The sequence below is a fragment of the Crotalus tigris genome, unplaced genomic scaffold, assembly GCF_016545835.1.
Source record: "Crotalus tigris isolate CLP2741 ecotype Arizona unplaced genomic scaffold, ASM1654583v1 scf7180000018523.1292444, whole genome shotgun sequence".
Taxonomy (NCBI): domain Eukaryota; kingdom Metazoa; phylum Chordata; class Lepidosauria; order Squamata; family Viperidae; genus Crotalus; species Crotalus tigris.
The window spans coordinates 401,623-422,032 of NW_024097056.1; the positions used below are offsets into that span (position 1 = coordinate 401,623).

Below are 20,410 nucleotides of genomic sequence, written 5' to 3' on the forward strand. Positions count from 1 at the left end.
CCTCCTGGCTCCCACCCGGGGAATAAAGGCGGAAAAGGCTCGGCGCGGCCCCCGCTGCCCCCCGAAGCCGCCGGCTCCGCTTCCCCGAGCCGGCTCGGATGGCGGCGGCGGTGGCGGAGCTCAGGCAGAGCCGCGCGCGGAGCAGCCGCTGATCGGCTTGGCTTGCCTTCCTCTTCTCCCCCCCCCCCACCACCCCCTCCTGCCCTCGCCGCCGCCCGCCGCCGGGAAGCTCGGCCGAGGGAGCGAGGCAGGCAGCCCGGCTGTCCGCGGCTCCCCCCCCCCGCCCGCGGCCGCCTTGCCCCGCTCGGCTGCCCGGCTGCCCCCCCCCCCAGCCCCGCTCGCCAACTTTCTCCTGCCTCCATCACTTGTGGGGGCTGCCCTCCCACCCCCCCGGGCGTGGTTGTTTTTTTTTCCTTTTTTTCTCTCCCCCCCTCTTTTCTTTTCCTTTCTTTTTTTTTCTTTTTTTGGTGGGGAGAGGGGGGGGGCCTCGGTCCTCGCTGGGGAAGATGGCTGCGAGCTGGTGGTTCTTCTTCAGCCTGACCCTTTGCCAGTCTTTGGTGATCAACCTCTCCGCCGAAGGGCCCTTCCCGTCGCCCACCACGTAAGTGCCGCCTGAGCCCGGCTGCGGGGTGAGAAGGGGCTCGGGGGGGGGGAGAGGCGTGGGGGTGGGGGAGACGGTGGGGCTCGGGAAGGAAGGACGGAAGGAAGGAGAGAGAGAGAGAGAGAATGAGGCGAAGGAAGGAAGGAGAGAGAGAGAATGGAAGGAAGAGAAGAAGGGAGGGAGGAAGAGATGAGAAAGAAGGAAGGAGAGGAAGGAAGGAAGGAGAGAGAATGGAAAGAAGAGAAGAAGGAAGGAAGGAAGAGATGAGAAGGAAGGAGAGAGAGAGAATGGGAAGGAAGGAAGGAGAAAGAATGGAAGGAATAGAAGAAGGGAGGAAGAGATGAGAAGGAAGGAAGGAAGGAAGGAGAGAGAATGGAAGGAAGAGAAGGAGGGAGGAAGAAGAGAAGGAAGGAAGGAGAGGAAGGAAGGAAGGAAAGAAGGAGAGAGAATGAGGGGAAGGGAGAGAAAATGGAAAGAAGAGAAGAAGGAAGGAAGAGATGAGAAGGAAGGAAGGAAGAGAGGAAGGAAAGAAAGAAGGAAAGAAGGAAGGAAGGGAGAATGGAAGGAAGAGAAGAAAGAAGGAAGAGATGAGAAGGAAGGAAGGAAAGGAGAATGGAAGAGAAGAAGGAAGGAAGAGATGAGAAGGAAGGAAGGAAGGGAGAATAGAAGGAAGAGAAGAAGGAAGGAAGAGATGAGAAAGAAGGAAGGAAGGAAGGAAGGAAGGAAGGAAGAGAGGAAGGAAGGAAGGAAGGAAGGAAGGAAGGAAGGAAGGAAGGAAGGAAGGAAGGAAGGAAAAGCTTGGAGAGGGACGCTGGAAAAACACGGGAGGAGAGCAGACAGCAAATCAGACATAGAGCCACATTTGATCGGGGAAGGACCCTGGTCCGTGCTTGGGGGGGACCAATAGCGGCCAGAAACCACGGGAGGAGGCTGAGAAGGAAAGGGGTGCTTGTGGCACCCCGTTCCTTACGCTTCGCCATCTCCGGAGCATCCTTAAATAGCCCCTGTCGGTTTCCCGGCCGTTTCAGCTGCGTGCAGGGGAAAGTTTCAAGTTACATTCCCGACCCTCTGACTTCAAAGGGCTATTTTAGCCCCGCCGGGGCGGCCTTAGAGACCGAACTTATTTATTTAATTTTTTTTTTTGGCAAAAAGCAAAAGGGATTTTTGCGCGTCGGAACGCGCCGTCCCGAAATCCCAGCTCTAACTGAAGTTTGCAAAGCTCTGGGCGCTCGCCCCTTGCAACCTGGAGAATTTCCATAGCGTGCAGCAAATGATGTTTTCTTGACAGGTTCTCGGGTTTGGTTTGAGTCCTCTCTGCTTTTTTTTTTTTTTTACTGCATCTACGCATGTGCAAAATCAGAGCTGTTTTTCTCTCTCTCTCCCCCCCCCTTTTTTTTTTAAAAAATAGCTATATAAGGGAACTTAAATGTTGCATCTACAACGCAACAGTTCCTGATTTCGTTAGGCAGGGCCACGACGCTGCTTCGGCCCTCTTTGGCGTGTAGAATTTCAGCACATTCCCCTCTTTGAAAACAGCACACCTGATCTGAGTCGAAAACTTATCCAGAACAGGTGCAAAATTCACAGCCAAGAAAAGAAAGCAGGGAAAAAAAAAAAGATTGAAATCTGGTCAGGGACTGAAAGGATCACATTGAATCGGTTTGCTTTGTTAGTGTAGAAAGATTTCAGTTTATATATAGACACTTGTTACTAAGCATCGCTCATAGTTATTATCGCTTTAGCTCATTTTCTGGGGGCTGTAGCACCATCAGAGCTTCTTTAAGCAAAATCCAAAATGTTTATAAAGTTTATAGTTCAGGTTTGACAGCTCATTGCCTAACCATGCCCTTCTAACTAGATCCAATTTTCTCTGTTACTTTCTGCGGGCTCCAGTGGGTTACTTTGAGATCTAGAGAGAGAAAGTTAAAACAGAATTGTAGGATTCCGCAACTGCATGCAGAACAGCATGATTATTCTGACTTTTTCAAATGGTTTGAGGAAAACCTTTAACCCCAACTGATTTTATACCATCATCACATTTCCTTAAAGAGGAGATTCCTCAAAGTCAGATGTGAAAGAAAGCAATATTTTCCTCCAGTTATGACAGATTTGAAGCCCAACGTTTGTTTGGTAAAGGGAGAGGATGGCTGCTTAATTTGAAGCACTCTCTGTCAGTCACTGAGCTGAAGAATAGGATTTATTTGGCCACGAATTTTGAAGACTAGAAATATCAGCAATGGAAATAAGAGCAAAAGTTTAATTTAGGAGAAGACAGGAATAAGGAAGGAGATGTGTGCCAAATAAATAAGGTTTCTGTACAACATTTTTTTTTCTGTCGATAACCGATCAGCAGGTATTCTATAAGACTGCTCTGAATTAAAATTGCTTTGTTTTACAAGACAAGCACGTGGCAATTTGGTTTGGAAACAAGCCATCAGAATAGCTGAAGGATATGGGGTATATGTCGAGATATATATATATATATATATATATATATATATATATATATATATATATATATATATATATATATATATATATATATATATAAAAGAATAATAGAGTTACTATTAGGTCTGCTTGCTTAGATGATAATAACCAGTTTTAATTTTAAAGCCTTTTCTTTACAAAATGGAAATGTAAACAGTCAAATTCAGGATGCTTACCCAATAAATAATTAAACGGCCTTGATATATGAGAAATTAGCAGCTAATGTGTTTGTTTGAAATTGGATATGTGACTGTGGTATGGCGTTGTTTATTAAAACTGAATAGCCACAGATATACATAAGCCCACAAACAAATGGATCTTTTTTTTAAGTGAAAAAGGCATTTAATGGATGTGCAATAATACATAAATGTGTAATATTTAAGAACAAAAATCATCCCGAAATAACCAGATCTAAACAATTAATAACAGAATGTCTTGGTTTGATGTTAATCTCCACCTTATTTCTTCAGTTAAGTCATTTTAAAAAGGTTGCTGTTTAATTTCAATGGTTCCTTCAGACACATTTTTAAGCCCAGAATGTTTTGTCAATTCACATTTAATTAAATTATTTGCAGGAATGTATTTGCTTTGGTAGTCATTTGTCAACCGTTGCGATTTGTCATTTTTTAAAAAATATAAATTAGTGGCATTTTTTTTTAGCAGCATGCCATTTTCATGTTTGTGGTGTATTTGCATATTGTATAGCCAACTTCATATAGTGTTGAACTTGTGTGATTGTTGGAGTGACATGCCGGCTAAACTTGGAAACACCACATTTAGAATTATAGCAAAACGTTTCCAGTCTTAAATGCATGCAGAAAACACTCGTGATTTATACAATATTTAAAAGAATTTGAAATGAGAAGGAATATATTATACTAGTTTCAGAAGGACATTTTGCTCTTTTTATGCTTGTATGTTTTAAAAAACAAAAGCTTCTTATTTCAGATTTTTAAATGGAATGCTTTCTCTAGGGAGGAATTTTTATATCTTTGTGTTCCACGGATTCAGGTCTAAGAACACTTGCGTTTCATTGATAACCTGCAAACGTATGCTTCTTTGTTAAATCTAATGCCTGGATTCAGTACAATTTTTCATAGCTTACATTCTCTGTAAAAAGGACTGGTTTGGAGATGACCATGTAGCTTTAATGAAAATAAATACAATTTAAAATGCCCATTTTTTAAAAAAAAAAAATCATTCCTTCACCATTAACAAATAAATAGAGAACAGAACCACAGCCTTGAAGTCACTTTTTTATTTTACAAGATTTTTGCTTTATTTTATTTATTCATTTACAAGAATCTGCTTTCTTCATAAGGTGCATAAAGACTCTCACTTTTAGGATGCTTTAATGTCTAATAGGGTAATATCTGATCCAGTTTGATGTTTGGGCTACTCTCTTCAAATAAAACGCAAGCGATTGGTACAAATAGGTTCAGAATGCATTGCTGTCAAAGCCTGTTCCTTAATGGCAGAGTGGATCTTACCGAGTTAAGATCCTCCTTAGTGTAGGATCTAATTTTATGTCCTAAGTATAACTTTCAGATCCTGTTGCTATGCAATGCTGAATAGCAATATCTTTGCAGCCAAGATATTTCAGGGACTTTAAAATGGTCTTTTCTGGGCCATTCATTGTGCGTTTAAAAGCACATTACTTGGGCTGTCTAGAGGGCACAACTCTGACCCAGGACTATTTACGTAAATCAAAGAGAAACAGAGGATTCACATAAGGATATTTGTTTTTAGCCAGATGCTTAGAGTTTCTGTACCAATTTCCTCTTTCACTTTAAACTGTTTGTTAGCTGTCACGGCAAGAAGGATAAAGTGCTTTTGAAATTGTTTTGTGGGGAGGTAGAACATCTTGTTGCTACCGTGATTGTCATTATTGTGTTGGTTTGCATGTACACTGAGAACCTCTGCACCGGAGACAAATTCCTTCTGTGTCTAATCACCCTGGGCCAGATAAAATACTCTGTTCTATTGATGTACAGTCTCCTCTTCTGAATACCCCTGCTAGTGCTTTGGAAAAATATTTAGATCTGCTGATAGATTAAGTGGGGCCAAATATGTTGAAGGAGTATTCAATTTATTTTTAGGAACAAAGGCAGACATTGGAACGGCTTGATTTTCCTTTAATTTCTTGGCTCTGTCTGTGTGCTTTCTTTTTTTCTTTTCTTTTTTTTAAAAATCTGATAATATTATAGCTGCTGAATGTTGGAAGGCAGTTGCCTTTTGTCACTGAGCTAATTTCTCCTCGCAAGACTTGAACCCTGACAACAAAACCCTTGTCATATTTCTGCGTGAAATCTTTAGATGTCAAAGCAAGGGAGCTAATTAATCTTCCTGTTATTATTATTATTTTTAAATATACTACTTGGGTAAATTCCTTTCCTCTATGCTACGTTTTCCCTTTGTCAAACAAGCCTACTTCTCTACTTGTCTAATGGAAGGCTTGCTTATCGTAATTAAAACCGGGGAACGCTTTTGGCAGGTTTTATTAAAAAGGGATCTGAACCATCTTTTTTTTTTTTTTTTGCAAGAAATGCCAGATAAATTGGGAGCCATCAACAGCTGGCCTGAATAATTCTTTAGTCAGGGATGTTAGAGATCTCCAAAACCTTAATTATTACATTTTATATAATTGTGCCAGTGAGGGAACCCTGGGGGTGAGGTATAGAAAAGGATTAAGTCAGGCTCTCTGTTCATTTTCAAGTAATCATCTTAAAAGTTGCTTGATGGAAAAAAAAACAACACTTCCTTCCTGAGCTGTTATCCCTTCTCCTCCCCCCCCCCCAAATTTAAATCCGTGAAATTATATAAGCATTAAGGAAAAATTAAGTTTTGATGTTGACTTTTTTTTTTTTTTAACAAGTCTGATCAGATAAAGCTTAGAGCTCACAAGCTCTAAGAAACAGGCTCCCATTTTTCTTGGAGTAAGCCCTTTTGATTTATTGGAGATTACTCTGGTGTAAACATGCACAGAGTTTGTGTAGTCCTTTTATCAGGTGTACCAGACCTTCGCTTGCAAAGTCTTTAAATTAGTGGAACAGCTTTGCCTTCAGAAATCGTGGGTGCTCCATCACTGGAGGTTTTTAAGAAGAGACTGGACAGTCACTTGTCTGAGATGGTATAGGTTCTCCTGCTTGAGCAGGGGGCTGGACTAGAAGACCTCCAAGGTCCCTTCCAGATTCTATTCTATTCTATTCTATTCTATTCTATTCTATTCTATTCTATTCTATTCTATTCTATTCTATTCTATTCTATTCTACTCTACTCTATTCTACTCTACTCTTTCTGCCTTATGAACATTATATAATTTCCTTTTCTGTGCTTTTCTGCGTCTTTTATTTCTCTTTAAAATGTTACAGTAAGGGCTTCCCCTCTCTTTTGTATGATACACACGGACACTTAGACAAATGTCTAAGTTCAGGACACAAAATTTCTGCTGAATTCAGACATCCACGGCTATTCTTGCAATTCAGCTTTATATTTAATGGTTGAGGGTTGTATGTGTGCAGACTGGGTAGGAAGGAGATTAATCAAGATATAGAAAGAAACACTAGAGGTTAATGGCTAATTTGAACCGATTAGAAAAATGGCCTCTCCTCCTTATGATGATGGCCGCAACAGAGATAAGGAAGGTCTGGCTTTTTCCAACACTAATGTCTACAAAAGATTAGATTGCAAAAGGTATCTGGAATCCTTCTTGTAACACTACTGGGGAAGAATACAGTAACTCTAGAAGAGAAGGAAGACTGTCCATTCGTACCTAGGTACTTTTGAAAGTTATCTGGTCAGTAGATCCAGGACTTAAAACCATCACATTCCTAACTCTCGGTATCAAAACGATGAAAGAGAATCGCCCAAGCTTGTGAAAATCCAGAGGCAGGCATCCAGAGGTCCAGGATTAACCCGATACAGGTAACTCTCATCCCTACAACAGTTTAGTGACCATTCGAAGTTACAGTGGCACTGAAAAAAGTGACCTATGATCGTTTTACACGCTACATAGCCTCCCTTTGATCAGATGATCAGAATTCAGATGGTGAAGATAATATTGGCCCCCTTCTTTTTTTAAAAAAAATATTTTATTTTTTAGTTTTACCATCATAAATACTTAATAAACAAAGTGTTGTCCGGGTCCATTAGTAATTCAGTGGTACACGTTACTTCCTCAATCTAGGTCCAATACTACACCATCCTGTGCTTCTTCTCTTCTTCCGGTGGTATAGATTTTCCACACTAGGCAAGTGCAATGCTTATTGCTGTTAATACATATACAATTGAATAGACATCTTTATTGCATTTTTCTAATAATACATAATATCAGTTTAAAATATCTTTTCTAACCAAAACATATCTCAATTGCATTTGCGCTTAAAATCCATTTGTCCAATCAATATCCTGTTTTTTTTGTTATTATTTTGATTTCAAAATATCTCTAGCGCTTATAATTTTCTCATAATAAATTGTATTTGGGTAACCAAAAGCTTCCCTTATTCAGACCCTCTTAGCATTTTCATATTTCCCTTCTCGTACCAAAATATAATATTTGACATTCTTTCAAGAGGTCTTGAAGACATGGTTTTGTCAAGGGACCATGCAAGGATCAATCATAAATTACATTTTGGGGTGTAGTTGTAACATTGAATGGTTGCTAATGAATGGTTGTAAATCAAGGGCTATCTGTATGATATGCTTTGCTTAGAGAGACTATCCCAGATTTCTGGAATTCTAATAGTGTAGTTCTTCAAACAAATAACCCATGTTTTGGTTCCAGGGAGTTTTGTTGTCCTTTTTCCAGGATGCTGTTTGTCAGAGGTAGCCTTTGAAGTAGACTAGTCCATTCTTCAAGAGAAAACATACGTAAAAGAAGAGCCGGATTTTGCTTCCTTCTTGCGTAATTTTCACTATTTATTTACCAAGATTCTAATGAGTTTATGAAAGAGATTGACATTATATGCCATCAACAAATCAGCCAGCCTTTGCAGTTAATTATAGTAATCCGGTTGCCTTGAAACTGTACAACGAGGAATGGAACGAGGACTTACGAAGATGGTTGAGATGAATTTCTTTCCCCAACGCCTCTTTTCTGTTTCCACTGAAAAAAAATAAAATAAAAAAAAATCCAACGATCCCAAACGACAACATAAGTCCCTATGTCGAGTAGACAGGATCGGTTTTGAAGCTAAATATCGGCTCCAGGAAGGCTTAGCTTTTCAAAATTTGGCTTGCAAGTCTTTTCCTCCTGAGGGAAAAAACGTGAATTATCTGAGGACTAAGGTTTCAAGGGGCAATAACAGGACCATTGAAATAGGATCATTGCTGGGAAGAAGCTGTCATATTCTGTCATCAAGATTAGTAATCCAGTCTTAATTAGATTAAATTAGATAACCTTTATTGTCATTTTTTTTTTACTGTGGGCACAACGGCACACATTAAAAATGAAATGTAGTTGCTTGCTCTCAAAGTGTACACACACATACACTTAAAACATACTATATACAACATATGTATAGACTTACCCCTTACATATAAGTAACATATAAATATTAGTAATAGTAGTAAAGTTGGAAGAGACCTTGGAGGTCATCTAGTCCAACCCCCTGCTCAGGCAGGAAACCCTACACCATTTCGGACAAATGGCGGTCCAGTCTCTTCTTAAAAACTTCCAGTGTTGGAGCACTTACTGCTTCTGGTTAATTGTTCTCACTGTCAGGAAGTTTCTTCTTAATTCTAGGTTGCTTCTCTCCTTGATTAGTTTCCACCCGTTGCTTCTTGTCCTGCCTTCAGGCGCTTTGGAAAATAGCTTGATTCCCTCTTCTTTATGGCAGCCCCTGAGATATTGGAATACTGCTATCATGTCCCCCCTTGTCCTTCTCTTCGTTAAACTAGACATACCCAATTCTATTAATCACTGTCCATCTTGAATACATAGTGGAAAGGGGAAGCTTGAGAGTTCACAAGGTTAATACTGTATGGAACAAAACTGTGACTGAATCTGGATGTTCTGCTATGGATACCACGGAGCCTCCTTCTCCCAGAAGGTAACAAAGAAAACAGGTCATGGAGAGGATGTGTGGTGTCCCAGACAGTCTTGTGGACCCTGCTCAAGCAACACTTCTGTGCCATGTCCTGGACGGGAGGGAGGGAACTGCCAATGATCTTTTCTGCCATCCTCACCACTCTCTGCACTGCCTTCCTGTCCGAAGCAGGGATGCTTCCAAACCAGACTGTGATGCTATATGACAGGATGCTCTCGATCGTCCCTCTGTAGAAAGTGGTCAGGACGGGGGAAGGAAGACATGCTTTTCTCATGCAACGCAGAAAATGCAGGCGCTGCTATGCCCGCTTCACCAGTGTCTCACTACTGAGCGACCAAGCCAGCTTACTTGTTGACTGCACACCCAGGAATTTTATGCTGGTAACCATCTCCACAGGTGAATCAGTAATGCACGGAGGCGTGTGGCTGTGCTTGCCTTTTCTGAAATTGACAATGATGGGGGCAAATATATCACACTTGTGGTGATAACATTGTTGTTGAAGAGCAACCCTCCCAGTAGGGACGAGGGATCAAGCAGGGAATTAGTCTGGATTCATTACATAAACCACAAGAGGACTAGGTTTGACACACACCCCCTTTGAATGCCTTACAGCAGAGTTGCCCAATGTTTCCGGCTTTGCAGATTGGCGGCAGGGGGGGAATGGTTTGTGCATGCAACTGGCAAGCACGCGTGCACAGCTCCATTTGTGCAAGCAGCATGCATGGGCGCCTGCTGCTCATGCAAATGGAGGACGCGTACGCCCGCTTGCCCACTGCTCGTGCAAGTGAGGATGTATGTGCGCATACTCGCAGGCCGTTTCTGTGGCCCAGTTGTAAACCCCTCATGGCCTACTTCTGGGCAGTGGCCCCCAGGTTGGGGACCCCTGCCTTAGAGCCTTATCTGGTTGTTTCCTGGCAAAACTTGCCAGTCTAGGAAAATTCTTGTATCTCTACAGAGAACAATAAAGTAGCTACTTTGAACTCTACACATGTGGGTCTGGTTGTTCATGCCTGACAATTGTGCAGATATTGTATTGTGCAGATATTGTAATTATATGTAAGTCATATTATGTGGTAGAATCTGTAGCTGAAGTGAGGGGTGGATTTAAAAGACTGGCTAGCCTGGATTCACCGTTAAGGAAGGCAGAACGCCAAAGAATTCATGCTTTCAAATTGAGGCGCTAGAGAAGACTCTTGAAAATCTCTTGGACTACAAGGAGACCAAATCGGTCAGTCCTAAAGGAAACCAACCCTTTCTGTCCTTTGGAAGGACAGATATTGAAGCCGGAGCTGAAAGACTTTGGCTACCAAATGAGAAAAGAGGAAGAACTCCTTGGAGAAGACCCTGATGTTGGGAAAGATGGAAGGCAAAAGGAGAAGGGGATGGCAGAGGAGGAGATGGTTAGATAAGGTCATCAACACAATAAATGTGGGCCTGGGCAAACTATAGAAGACAGTGGAGGACAGGGAAGCCTGGTGTGCTGTGGTCCATGGGGCTGCAAAGAGTTGGACGTGACTTTTAGTGACTGGACAATAACAAAAGTCTGGAATTGCTGGGAAGGAAGACGCACAAGAGACAACAGGCTCTCCCTAAACCTAGGAGTACTTATCTAATTGTTCTGTAATGCAACCCCCGGGTCGTGGACAAGTACTGATCTGTGACCTGTTAGGAACCGGGCCGCACAGCTGGAGGTGAGTGGTGGATAAATGAATCTGCTCATGTATGGGATCTAAGTTGTGCTCTCTATCTCTCCCCCCCCAAAGTGTTTGGAAAAATTGTCTTCCACAAAACTGGTCGCTGGTGCCAAAAAGGTTGAGGACCGCTGCTGTAGTGAGTGCAGTTACTCTGATGAGATTCTTGTAAATAGAGGAGTAGCAATGAACATACTTCTTTGATCAATTCTCATCGTTCTGGCTCTTTGCACCTGACAAACATGGATTCCAGCAAACACCTATTAGCCCATTTGTGTGATGGAGTTTTCAGTCATGCCGTTCCGTTGTGCTTCTTCTTTGTTTATCTTTCACCTGGGAAAGAGTGTGACTATTCTGGGCTGTCTTTTCCATGGAAGGTGCCAATGGTTTGATTCTTGTCGTACACAGCCAAATAGATCTGAGGCTTTGCTCTTGTTCCTTGCCTGAGCACATGGTCTCCTCACCGTCTTTCCTGAGTTTTATGGATCTCTATTTATGTATGGGAAAGCTGATTCATCTGCCTTGTCTGTGCGGCCAAAGTCCTTTTTAATAGGATGAGAGAGACGGAATTGTCCTTCTTCTTTGCTGGAGATCAAGAGCATTAAGGCAGGTTAATCCCAGCCTTCTGGTTATAAGCTAATTATAAAATTAAGCCTAAGTGCATTAGAGTGACGTGGGAGATTGCAAACAGTAATAGCACAGAAATTAAGTTAAATAGTAGGAGAAACAGATGACATCATCCATGCCATCTCGTCATCTCACATCATTTATGACATCTGCACTCTGACACCTGATGCATTGATAGCCCTGTGGCTTCCACCCTGATATCAGGCTGGCAGTAAAACCAGAAAAATGAACAAGCTGGGCTGTCATTTAGTTATATCACTGAAATAAAGCTGTGGTGTTGGGCTCCCAGCAAGAGTATTATCTCAGAATGAGACAAAACACTAGCCCAGAGCAATTACCAAAGGCCTGAAGGACAGGGAGAAAGGAAATAATGGAACAAGTGTCTGAGCTCAGATAAATGTGCCTCAGATTAACTCTTTCTTCAGCTTTGTGCATGACTCATGTCTCTCTTTGTGTGAATGAATGAATATCAGTGGGTTCAGGCATTAAGGTTATTTGATGATTATGGACGTTTATCGGGCCACTTACTGTCATCAGCACTTCTAACAAGTGATGAGTGAGTGGCTGCTTCTCAAATATGTAAAAAGACCATGCTACATTCTCCAAGAGATAGGAGATTCTGCACATAGGTCGCCCCAGGAGAGAAACTCACCCCCCCTTTAATATTTTCCTTCTGGCTCTAGGAATTTGCAGGATTTGGGTTTGTCCAGAGAAAAGAAAGACTAGGAAGAGACATGATACTAATATTCCAGTATTTGAGAGGTTGCCACAAAGAGGAGGGTGGGGGGGTCAATTTATTTTCCAAAGCACCAGAAAGCAAGACAAGAAACAACGGATGGAAACTAACCAAGGAGAGAAACAACCTGGAATCAAGAAGAAACTTCCTGACAGTGAGAACAATCAACTAGTGGAGCAGATTGCCTCCAGAAATTGTGGGTGCTTCATTACTGGAGGTTTTTAAGAAGAGACTGGACAGCTACTTGTTTGAAATGATTTAGGGCAGGGGTAGGCAACCTTGGCTCTTTTATGACTCGTGGACTTCAACTCCCAGAATTCCTGAGCCAGCCATGCTGAGGGGAAAGGGAGAGCTTTCCAAGCTGAGCCATGCTGGCTCAGGAATTCTGGGAGTTGAAGTCCATGAGTCATAAAGTGCCCTAGGCCTAGGCCAGAGGTAGGCAACCTTGGCTCTTTTATGACTCGTGGACTTCAACTCCCAGAATTCCTGAGCCAGCATGGCTCAGCATGGAAATCTCTCCCTTTCCCCTCAGCATGGCTTGCTCAGGAATTCTGGGAGTTGAAGTCCACGAGTCATAAAAGAGCCAAGGTTGCCTACCCCTGGTATAGGCTCCCTTGCTTGAGCAAGGGGTTGGAGTAGAAGACCTCCAATCTTCCTTCCAGCTCTATTCTGATTGATTGACATTGAGCTGCAAGAACAATTTTCTCTACCTCGTGGAGTTTTTATTTTACTAAAGGTTGACCATCTCAATCTGAGAGTTTTCGCATCAGATAGCTAGGAAGAACAAGCAGGTGCAGTGATTAAGACTGGCTCATTTTGGTCTTGTGTTTTGTCTTCTAATATGTTTCTGCCTTATCAATGCTTCTGTTTCAGTACTCTACAATCTGGTCTTCGGGACAATTCATCGCAGTAGTTTTGCAACTCTACGTCAGTAGAGTGGTTCCTGCTGAAATCAGGGGAGGATCAAAAAGCAAGCACACACCACCTAACTTTAGGGGTCGGGTAGTGTATGGTGCTGCCGTGTGCATTGGTACAACTAGAGGTGTATTTGTACATAGGCTTAAAGTAGGCAAGATCAGGAGATCACCTTCACCCAAGAGCTGTGGTAATGCAGTGGTTAGAGTGTAGTACTGCAGGCTACTTCTGCTGACTGCCAGCTGACAGCAGTTCGATTCTCACTGGCTCAAGGTTGACTCAGCCTTCCATCCTTCTGAGGTCGGAAGAATGAGGACCCAGCTCGTTGGGGGCAATGTGCTGAGTCTGTAACCCGCTTAGAGAGGGCTGTAAAACACTGTGCAGTGGTATATAAGTCTACGTGCTATTGTTATTTGCCTCCCCTATACAGCCTTGGCTGATTTTGCAGAAATTAAATAGGATTGTACCCTTTGGGTATTTAAATGAGAAACACCAGAAGATCTGAGGTCCGTGTGTTCGATGGGGACATTGAACAAATATTTCAGAAGAGGGCAGTGGCAAATGTCTATGGAGATTCTCAATCATCCAGGTCATGGCTGTCCCAAAGGTGCTTTTTCAAGAGGCAACTGGACTTGGAAGACATTTTGTTTCTCATCCAAGAAGCTTCAGGAGAGCTGGAGAAGCTTCCTGGATGAGAAGCGAGATGTCTTCAAAGAATAACAAGAAAGTCCAGTTGCCTCTTGAAAAAGCAGTTTTAGGGACAAGGCAATAAATAGCAAGTTACTTTTGACTGGCTGTAGAGTAAACTACACCCACTCCCAATGAAACATGCTATTTAGATGTAAGGAGCAAAGCTTGAATTGAAGAAGACTTCAGTTCATTTGAAGCCTGTATATTTTATAATATAAAATACAGTATTTTCAGTTCAAGACTTCAGTTCATTTGAAGATTTCATGTTTTAAGAAGGAGAGTCCCAGAGTGAAGAATGAACATTAGTGTAGTGAAAAACAGATAGTCTGCATCGCCAGCATGGAAGATGAAACCCTACACACATCAATCAATCAATCAATCAATCAGTCTGAAGGGCTGAAATCAGAGAATCTTTCCCCACTTCCAGCTAAACTGGACAGCACAAGTACATCCTTTTCTCTGCTGGGCCCTCCACAATCAGATGTTGTTGTTGATGGTGATGTCATCTATTCAGTAGTGTCTGACTCTTGATGATTCTATGGGCCATGTCTCTCCACGTTTTCTGTTCTTGCAGTACTTCTTTGAGTTTTTCTATGTTCTGGTTAGTGTCGGCTTTGATGGTATGTTCTTTGCCAACCTGGTTTCCTTTTACCATTAACTCTTCCAGACATGATTGCTTTCTCCACTGAGTTCCCTTGCATGACATAGCCCGGGGGTAGGCCACCTTGCCTCGTTTATGACTCGTGGACTTCAACTCCCAGAATTCCTGAGCCAGCCACACTGAGGGGAAAGGGAGAGGTTTCCAAGCTGAGCCATGGTGGCTCAGGAATTCTGGGAGTTGAAGTCCACGAGTCAGAAAGCGGCCTAGGCCTAGGCCAGGGGTAGGCAACCTTGGCTCTTTTATGATCGTGGACTTCAACTCCCAGAATTCCTGAGCCAGCCACGCTGAGGGGAAAGGGAGAGGTTTCCAAGCTGAGCCATGCTGGCTCAGGAATTCTGGGAGTTGAAGTCCACGAGTCATGAAGGGGCCAAAGTTTCCCCCATGTTGGCTCAGGAATTCTGGGAGTTGAAGTCCACGCGTCATAAAAGAGCCAAGGTTGCCTACCCCTGACGTAGCCAAAGTAAGTGAGATGTAGTTTTGTGATTTTTGCCTTCCAGTGACATTTCCGGTTTTACGTGGTCCACGCTCCAGGTCTTCCTTGTTAGTCACCTTTGCTATGCAAGGAATACTATCCAAGGAATATGCAGGAGTCTTCTTTAACACTCCAGCTCAAATGAGACAACGTTCCTCCTGTCTTGCTTTTCTAAGATCCAGCCTTCCTAACCATAGGTAGGAGGAAGTGAAGCCATCCTTAGCTGTAAAATATTAAACTTTCCCACTTATTTCAATAGTATTTAAGGGCAGCCTTGGGGGTGTATAAACTCTGTTAGTCTTTGTCACCCTTTGGACAGTGTTCCAATAACTTGCAGGAGCGGCGAATAGAGACACTAGGATAGGACTGTTAATGGTGGCATCCAATTTCATGCTGGTGGAGTTTCCTGCAAACTCAAAAGATGGCTAGAGAGCCCTTGGACAAGGTTCTTAATCTCACGGTAAATGAGACATATCTCTGGAGGGTGAAAAGATTGTACAGAACAAATTGTATCACATTTATTGTATTAGATGGCACCCCGGGGAATGGTGATGTATCAGGAAGGTAACCATGCATTACACTGGATGTGGCCATTTGTCTTCTCTTTAAATAATGAGTTTTTTTCGCTTATCTTTTGGCGTCTGTGTATTCCTATTAGGTTTCCCAAGGGGAGGAAAAGGGAACTGTTATGCCAAATGGGATATTAGGCTTGATTTTATTTTATTTTTTTTTATAAAAAGGGAGCACTGTCATATGGCTTTGGACCCAAATCATAACATTTTCCCAAGCTGAGATGCCAGGAAAACTCAATCCTGAAAGAGAAATTGAGAAGATGGAGAAACATCTGGAGCGGTTGTCATTTCTATTCCATTGCCAAACAACCCTGCAGAGGTTGTGTTTGTGTAGCATGTAGGGGCTAGATTGGATTTGCAGCTTATTATTCCCCCCCCCCGCTTCTCCATAAATTAACCCAGTTAATTGGGTTTGCAGAAACATTGAATTAACTAGTCTACCCCATTTTAGCCCTGCAAATTGCACTACCTTTGCCATCTGTCTATATTACTGGTTGGAGTGCAACCACTGCAGTCGGGAGGGGGGTTCAGAGGGGAATTCTCTTGGACTCACTACAGAAACAGAAGAGACCAAGGTCTGACTACCCCCACTCCAATGCTTCGAATCTTGTCTGCTCAATCCCAGGCAATAGCTCTATGTATTAAACCTGAGAAATAAGCATAAGATGTTTACTAAGTAGTATCCATGAGATCTACAACAACTCGGCATGGCCAACTCACGACAGCCAACTCGCTAAGGTCAACAAGCCATGGCCAATGCACTGTGGCCAACTCACCATGGCCACCTTGCTTTGGCCAACTTGCCATGGCCAACTCACTATGGCTAATTCATTGCAGCCAACTTGCCATGGCCAATTCACTATGGCCAACGCACCATGGCCAACGTGCTGTGGCCAACGTGCCATGGGACGGAGTTATACTAATATCGAAGAAATAGTCGAATAGAATCATTAAAGAAAGGATGCCAAAGGAAAAACAGAATAAAATTTGAAAGACAAAAATTTAAATATTTTTTAAATTATTTGAAATAATTGAATTGTTGAATTGTCCTACAGCAAGTTGCCCCAGGGCAAGTTGGCTGTGGTGATTTGTCCCATTCCAGTAAGCATCTATCTGATAGGTGTAAGTAGAGCTGTAGGAGATGACCAGGCTTAGCCCGAGGGCAGAGGTCAAACGCATCATCAGTCTGAAGTCTCTACACCCCCTAAGTTCAGTCTTCTTGAAGTCCATTAACTCTTATCTGGTATCAATTCATCTTGACTAATAATAATAATAATAATAATAATAATAATAATAATAATAATAATAATGCATACAAAGTCAAAATTGAGAAGACAGCAACAGACAGTAAGTTCTGCCTGTTCAAAGAAGCTGAAGAAACAGTGGACCACCTGGTAAGCTGATGCAAGAAGATTGCACAGACTGACTACAAGCAGCGGCATGACAAAGTAGCAACAATGGTGCATTGGAAGATCTGCAAAAAATATAATTTGCCTGTAAGCAAAAACTGATGGGAACATAAAATAGAGAAAGTCATAGAAAATGATAAAATTAAACTGCTCTGGGACTTCAGAATTCAAACAGACAAGCACCTGCAACATAACACCCCAGACTTAACAATTGTCGATAAGAAAGACAAAAAAGTCTGGATAGTGGACGTGGCAGTGCCTGGAGATAGCAGAATAGAAGAGAAAGAACTGGAGAAGATAACAAAATACAAAGACCTACAAATAGAAATAGAAAGACTGTGGCAAAAGCAAGCAAGGGTAGTACCAATAGTCATAGGCTCCTTGGGTGCAATCCCAAAACAACTGGAGCACCACTTGAACACCATTGGCATTGACAAATTCGCTATTAGTCAATTGCAAAAGGCGGCCTTACTAGGAACTGCTTCCATCCTGTGACGATATCTGTAATACCATCAAACATCCACATTTGCCTATCCCAGGTCCTGGGTAAGGACTCGATAGGTAGACAAAATGCCAAATCCAGTCTGAACATCTGGATGATTGTGCAATGATCTATAATAATGATGATGATGATGATGTCATAAAAGGGCCAAGTTTGAAGACCCCTGGTTTAGACTAGTAGAAATCCTCCATTTTTCTCCCAACCCTGTGGCAATTTAGAATGAATGGCTGTAGCCAGGTTTGTTGTAGAGTTGACACAATCAATGCATGGTAAAGGCAACAGGAAAGGGTGATCAGTTACATGGCTTCCATCAGGGTCACATGGGTTCAAAATGGTGGTTGCATTTGGGTGACTGAAGCCCTGCCTTTTTGAATATGTATACAAGGCTGGCCACACCCATGAAAAGAAGGTGGAGCCTTGATTGTCTGACCAGTTGAAAGCCAGTGATGGTGGATCTGCTTCTTCCCATTGCTCCATAACTCTTGATGCAAATTCCTGCTTTTTGAATAACAGACTGACAGAGTTGGAAGGGACCTTGGAGGTCTTCTAGCCCAACCCTCTGCTCAAGCAAGAGACCTATACATTCCAGACCAGTGGCTAGTCAGTTTCTTCTTAAAAAACCTCCAGTGATGGAGCACCCACAACTTCTGGAGGGAAGACGTTCCACTGGTTAATTGTTCTCCCTGTTAGGAAGTTTCTCCTCAGTTCTAGGTTGCTTCTCTCCTTGATTAGTTTCCATCCATGGTTTCTTGTCTTGCCTTCTTGGACAAAATATTCTCCAGGGTTTCCCTATAAACAGTCAGGATTCAGTGTTTGGTGACAGCTGCCCCCCTTGGCTCAACCTGATGGTTCAGAGCAGTTTGTACGCGTTCCTGAGAATGACATCCATCTGTTGGTCAACTGTGTGAACCTTCCTTGATGCCTGTAAGCAAAATGGTCTTTTTCTCTGGGGCTACCCCACTGGCACCAAGAAAGGGGGTCAGCTGCTCCTGCTTATCTTAGGGGTTTAAGCCGTTCCCTTGTGTTCATTTTCCCCACAGCTGCCGGACTCTTTGCTTTGAAATGGGACATGCTCTACCTTAAGCCCAAGCTATGCTAGGATTGTTGAGTGTTTGCCCACATATTTTGGGGCAAAGGCTGTAGATTCCTCTTGAGCTGGAACCCTGGTTTTGGGATGCCTGGCCAGCCCTGGGGTGCAGCTGTTCAATGGAGAAGATGCACCTGCTGAGAATAGGGGCGGAATTTGCTTTGAAAAGAAAAGAAAAAAACCCAGGGCAAACATCGTGGAAGAGGTCACACCCTGGCTGAGAAGGACAGTTTGAGAGAAGGACTAGAGTGGAGAAAAGGGATTTGGGATCTTTTCTTAAGCTCTGGAATGCTGAAGGGTGCCGAACTCAGCCCATTGGCTTCTGCCCAAGCACCTGTCTATAACCTCTTGTCTGCTTTTTGGATACAAGTAGGAGAAATCAAAATGTAAGTGGAATCCAGCAGTTGTTAAAAGAAATGCTACGAGTTGGCCAAGGTTGGCTGAAGGACATCAACCAGTTGGGGCATAATGTCTGTTGCTTGTTGAATGAAGCTTGGTCTGGCTGTTTGGGCAGCTGTGAGTTTGAAACAATCCTTCCAGGGGTGGCTGTCATCTCTGTAAGCTTGTTCAGAGAGCAGCCCACAAACCATCATGTCTACGGAGATTCTGAGTCAACCAGATCATGGTTATCCCAAAGGGGCTTTTCCAGGAGGCAGCTGAACTTTCTTGTTTTTCTTTGAAGACGTTTTGCTTCTTATCCAAGAAGCTTCTTCAGCTCTGACTGGATGGTGTGGGAATGGAATAAATCCTTCCATTCTCTACCATCTAGTCCAGGGGTAGGCAACCTTGGCTCTTTTATGACTCGTGGACTTCAACTCCCAGAACTCCTCAGCCAGCATGGCTCAGCTTGGAAACCTCTCCCTTTCCCCTCAGCATGGCTGGCTCAGGAATTCTGGGAGTTGAAGTCCACGAGTCATAAAAGAGCCAAGGTTGCCTACCTCTGGCCTAGGCCTAGGCCACTTTATGACTCGTGGACTTCAACTCCCAGAATTCCTGAGCCAGCAAGGGAGAACTATGGCCCCTTCATGACTCATGGACTTCAACTGCCAGAATTCCTGAGCCAGCATGGCTCAGCTTGGAAACCTCTCCCTTTCCCCTCAGCGTGGCTGGCTCAGGAATTCTGGGAGTTGAAATCCACGAGTCATAAAAGAGCCAAGGTTGCCTGCCCTTGATCTAGTCACTTAATAACCATGTTACAAATGTACAACTGCAGTGATTCACCTAACAACTGTGGCAAGCAAGGTTGTAAAATGGGGCAAAACTCACAGGTGTCTTACTTAACAACAGAAATTTTGGGCATAACTGTGATTGTAAGTCAAGGACTACCTGTACTGTATAAAGAGATGTTTATTGAAAACTATAAAAGATTCTGAAGTATTTTACTTCCACGCTGAATTCTTCCCAAATTCTTGCTCAACGATCACATTCCTAAAATGGTGAAAACATGCGGTGGACTTTATCATGAGAATTTTGGTCCGTGGTGACTTCAGAAGCTTAGGGCAAAAATTGAAAAAAAAAAAGTAGTTGTTTGTCCATTTTCCCCCTGGAACTTTACATTTTTAACCGAAACCTTGTTGAAAAATGCTCCCCTTGACTAAGTTTTCCTGTAATGTGATCCGTGGTTCGGCCATCTTTATTTTAACCACTTTTCACCATTGTGTAATACAATCTGGATAAATGATAAACTTAATTTCGGGGAAAGAAGGAAGAAGATGCAAGAGACGGCGATCTCCCTTCTCCGCAACTTAAGAGCATATTGATGGATACATCATGTAATCACCATTAACGATGTTCTTTCTCCATTAGTGCTTCAAAGTCAAAATTAAATTCCCAGACATGGTGCCACTGTGTGTGTGCTCAGACATCCAGTGTTTCGAGCTGGATGAAAAGCTGCGGCTAGGAAAATGAAT

At 42.8% G+C, this 20,410-nt stretch overlaps 1 protein-coding gene across 4 annotated transcripts in view; it reads left to right on the forward strand.

Annotated features, from left to right (window-relative positions):
* The first annotated feature begins 398 nt into the window (after nucleotides 1–398).
* Nucleotides 399–20,410, forward strand: part of CACNA2D1 (calcium voltage-gated channel auxiliary subunit alpha2delta 1) — a 336,443-nt gene continuing 316,431 nt past the window's right edge. For all 4 annotated transcript variants that reach the window (XM_039353434.1, XM_039353435.1, XM_039353436.1 and 1 more), the window contains exon 1: nucleotides 399–601. In XM_039353434.1, coding sequence (XP_039209368.1) covers nucleotides 507–601 — 95 coding nt within the window. In that variant the 5' untranslated portion in view covers nucleotides 399–506. The remainder of the gene's footprint in view (nucleotides 602–20,410) is intronic.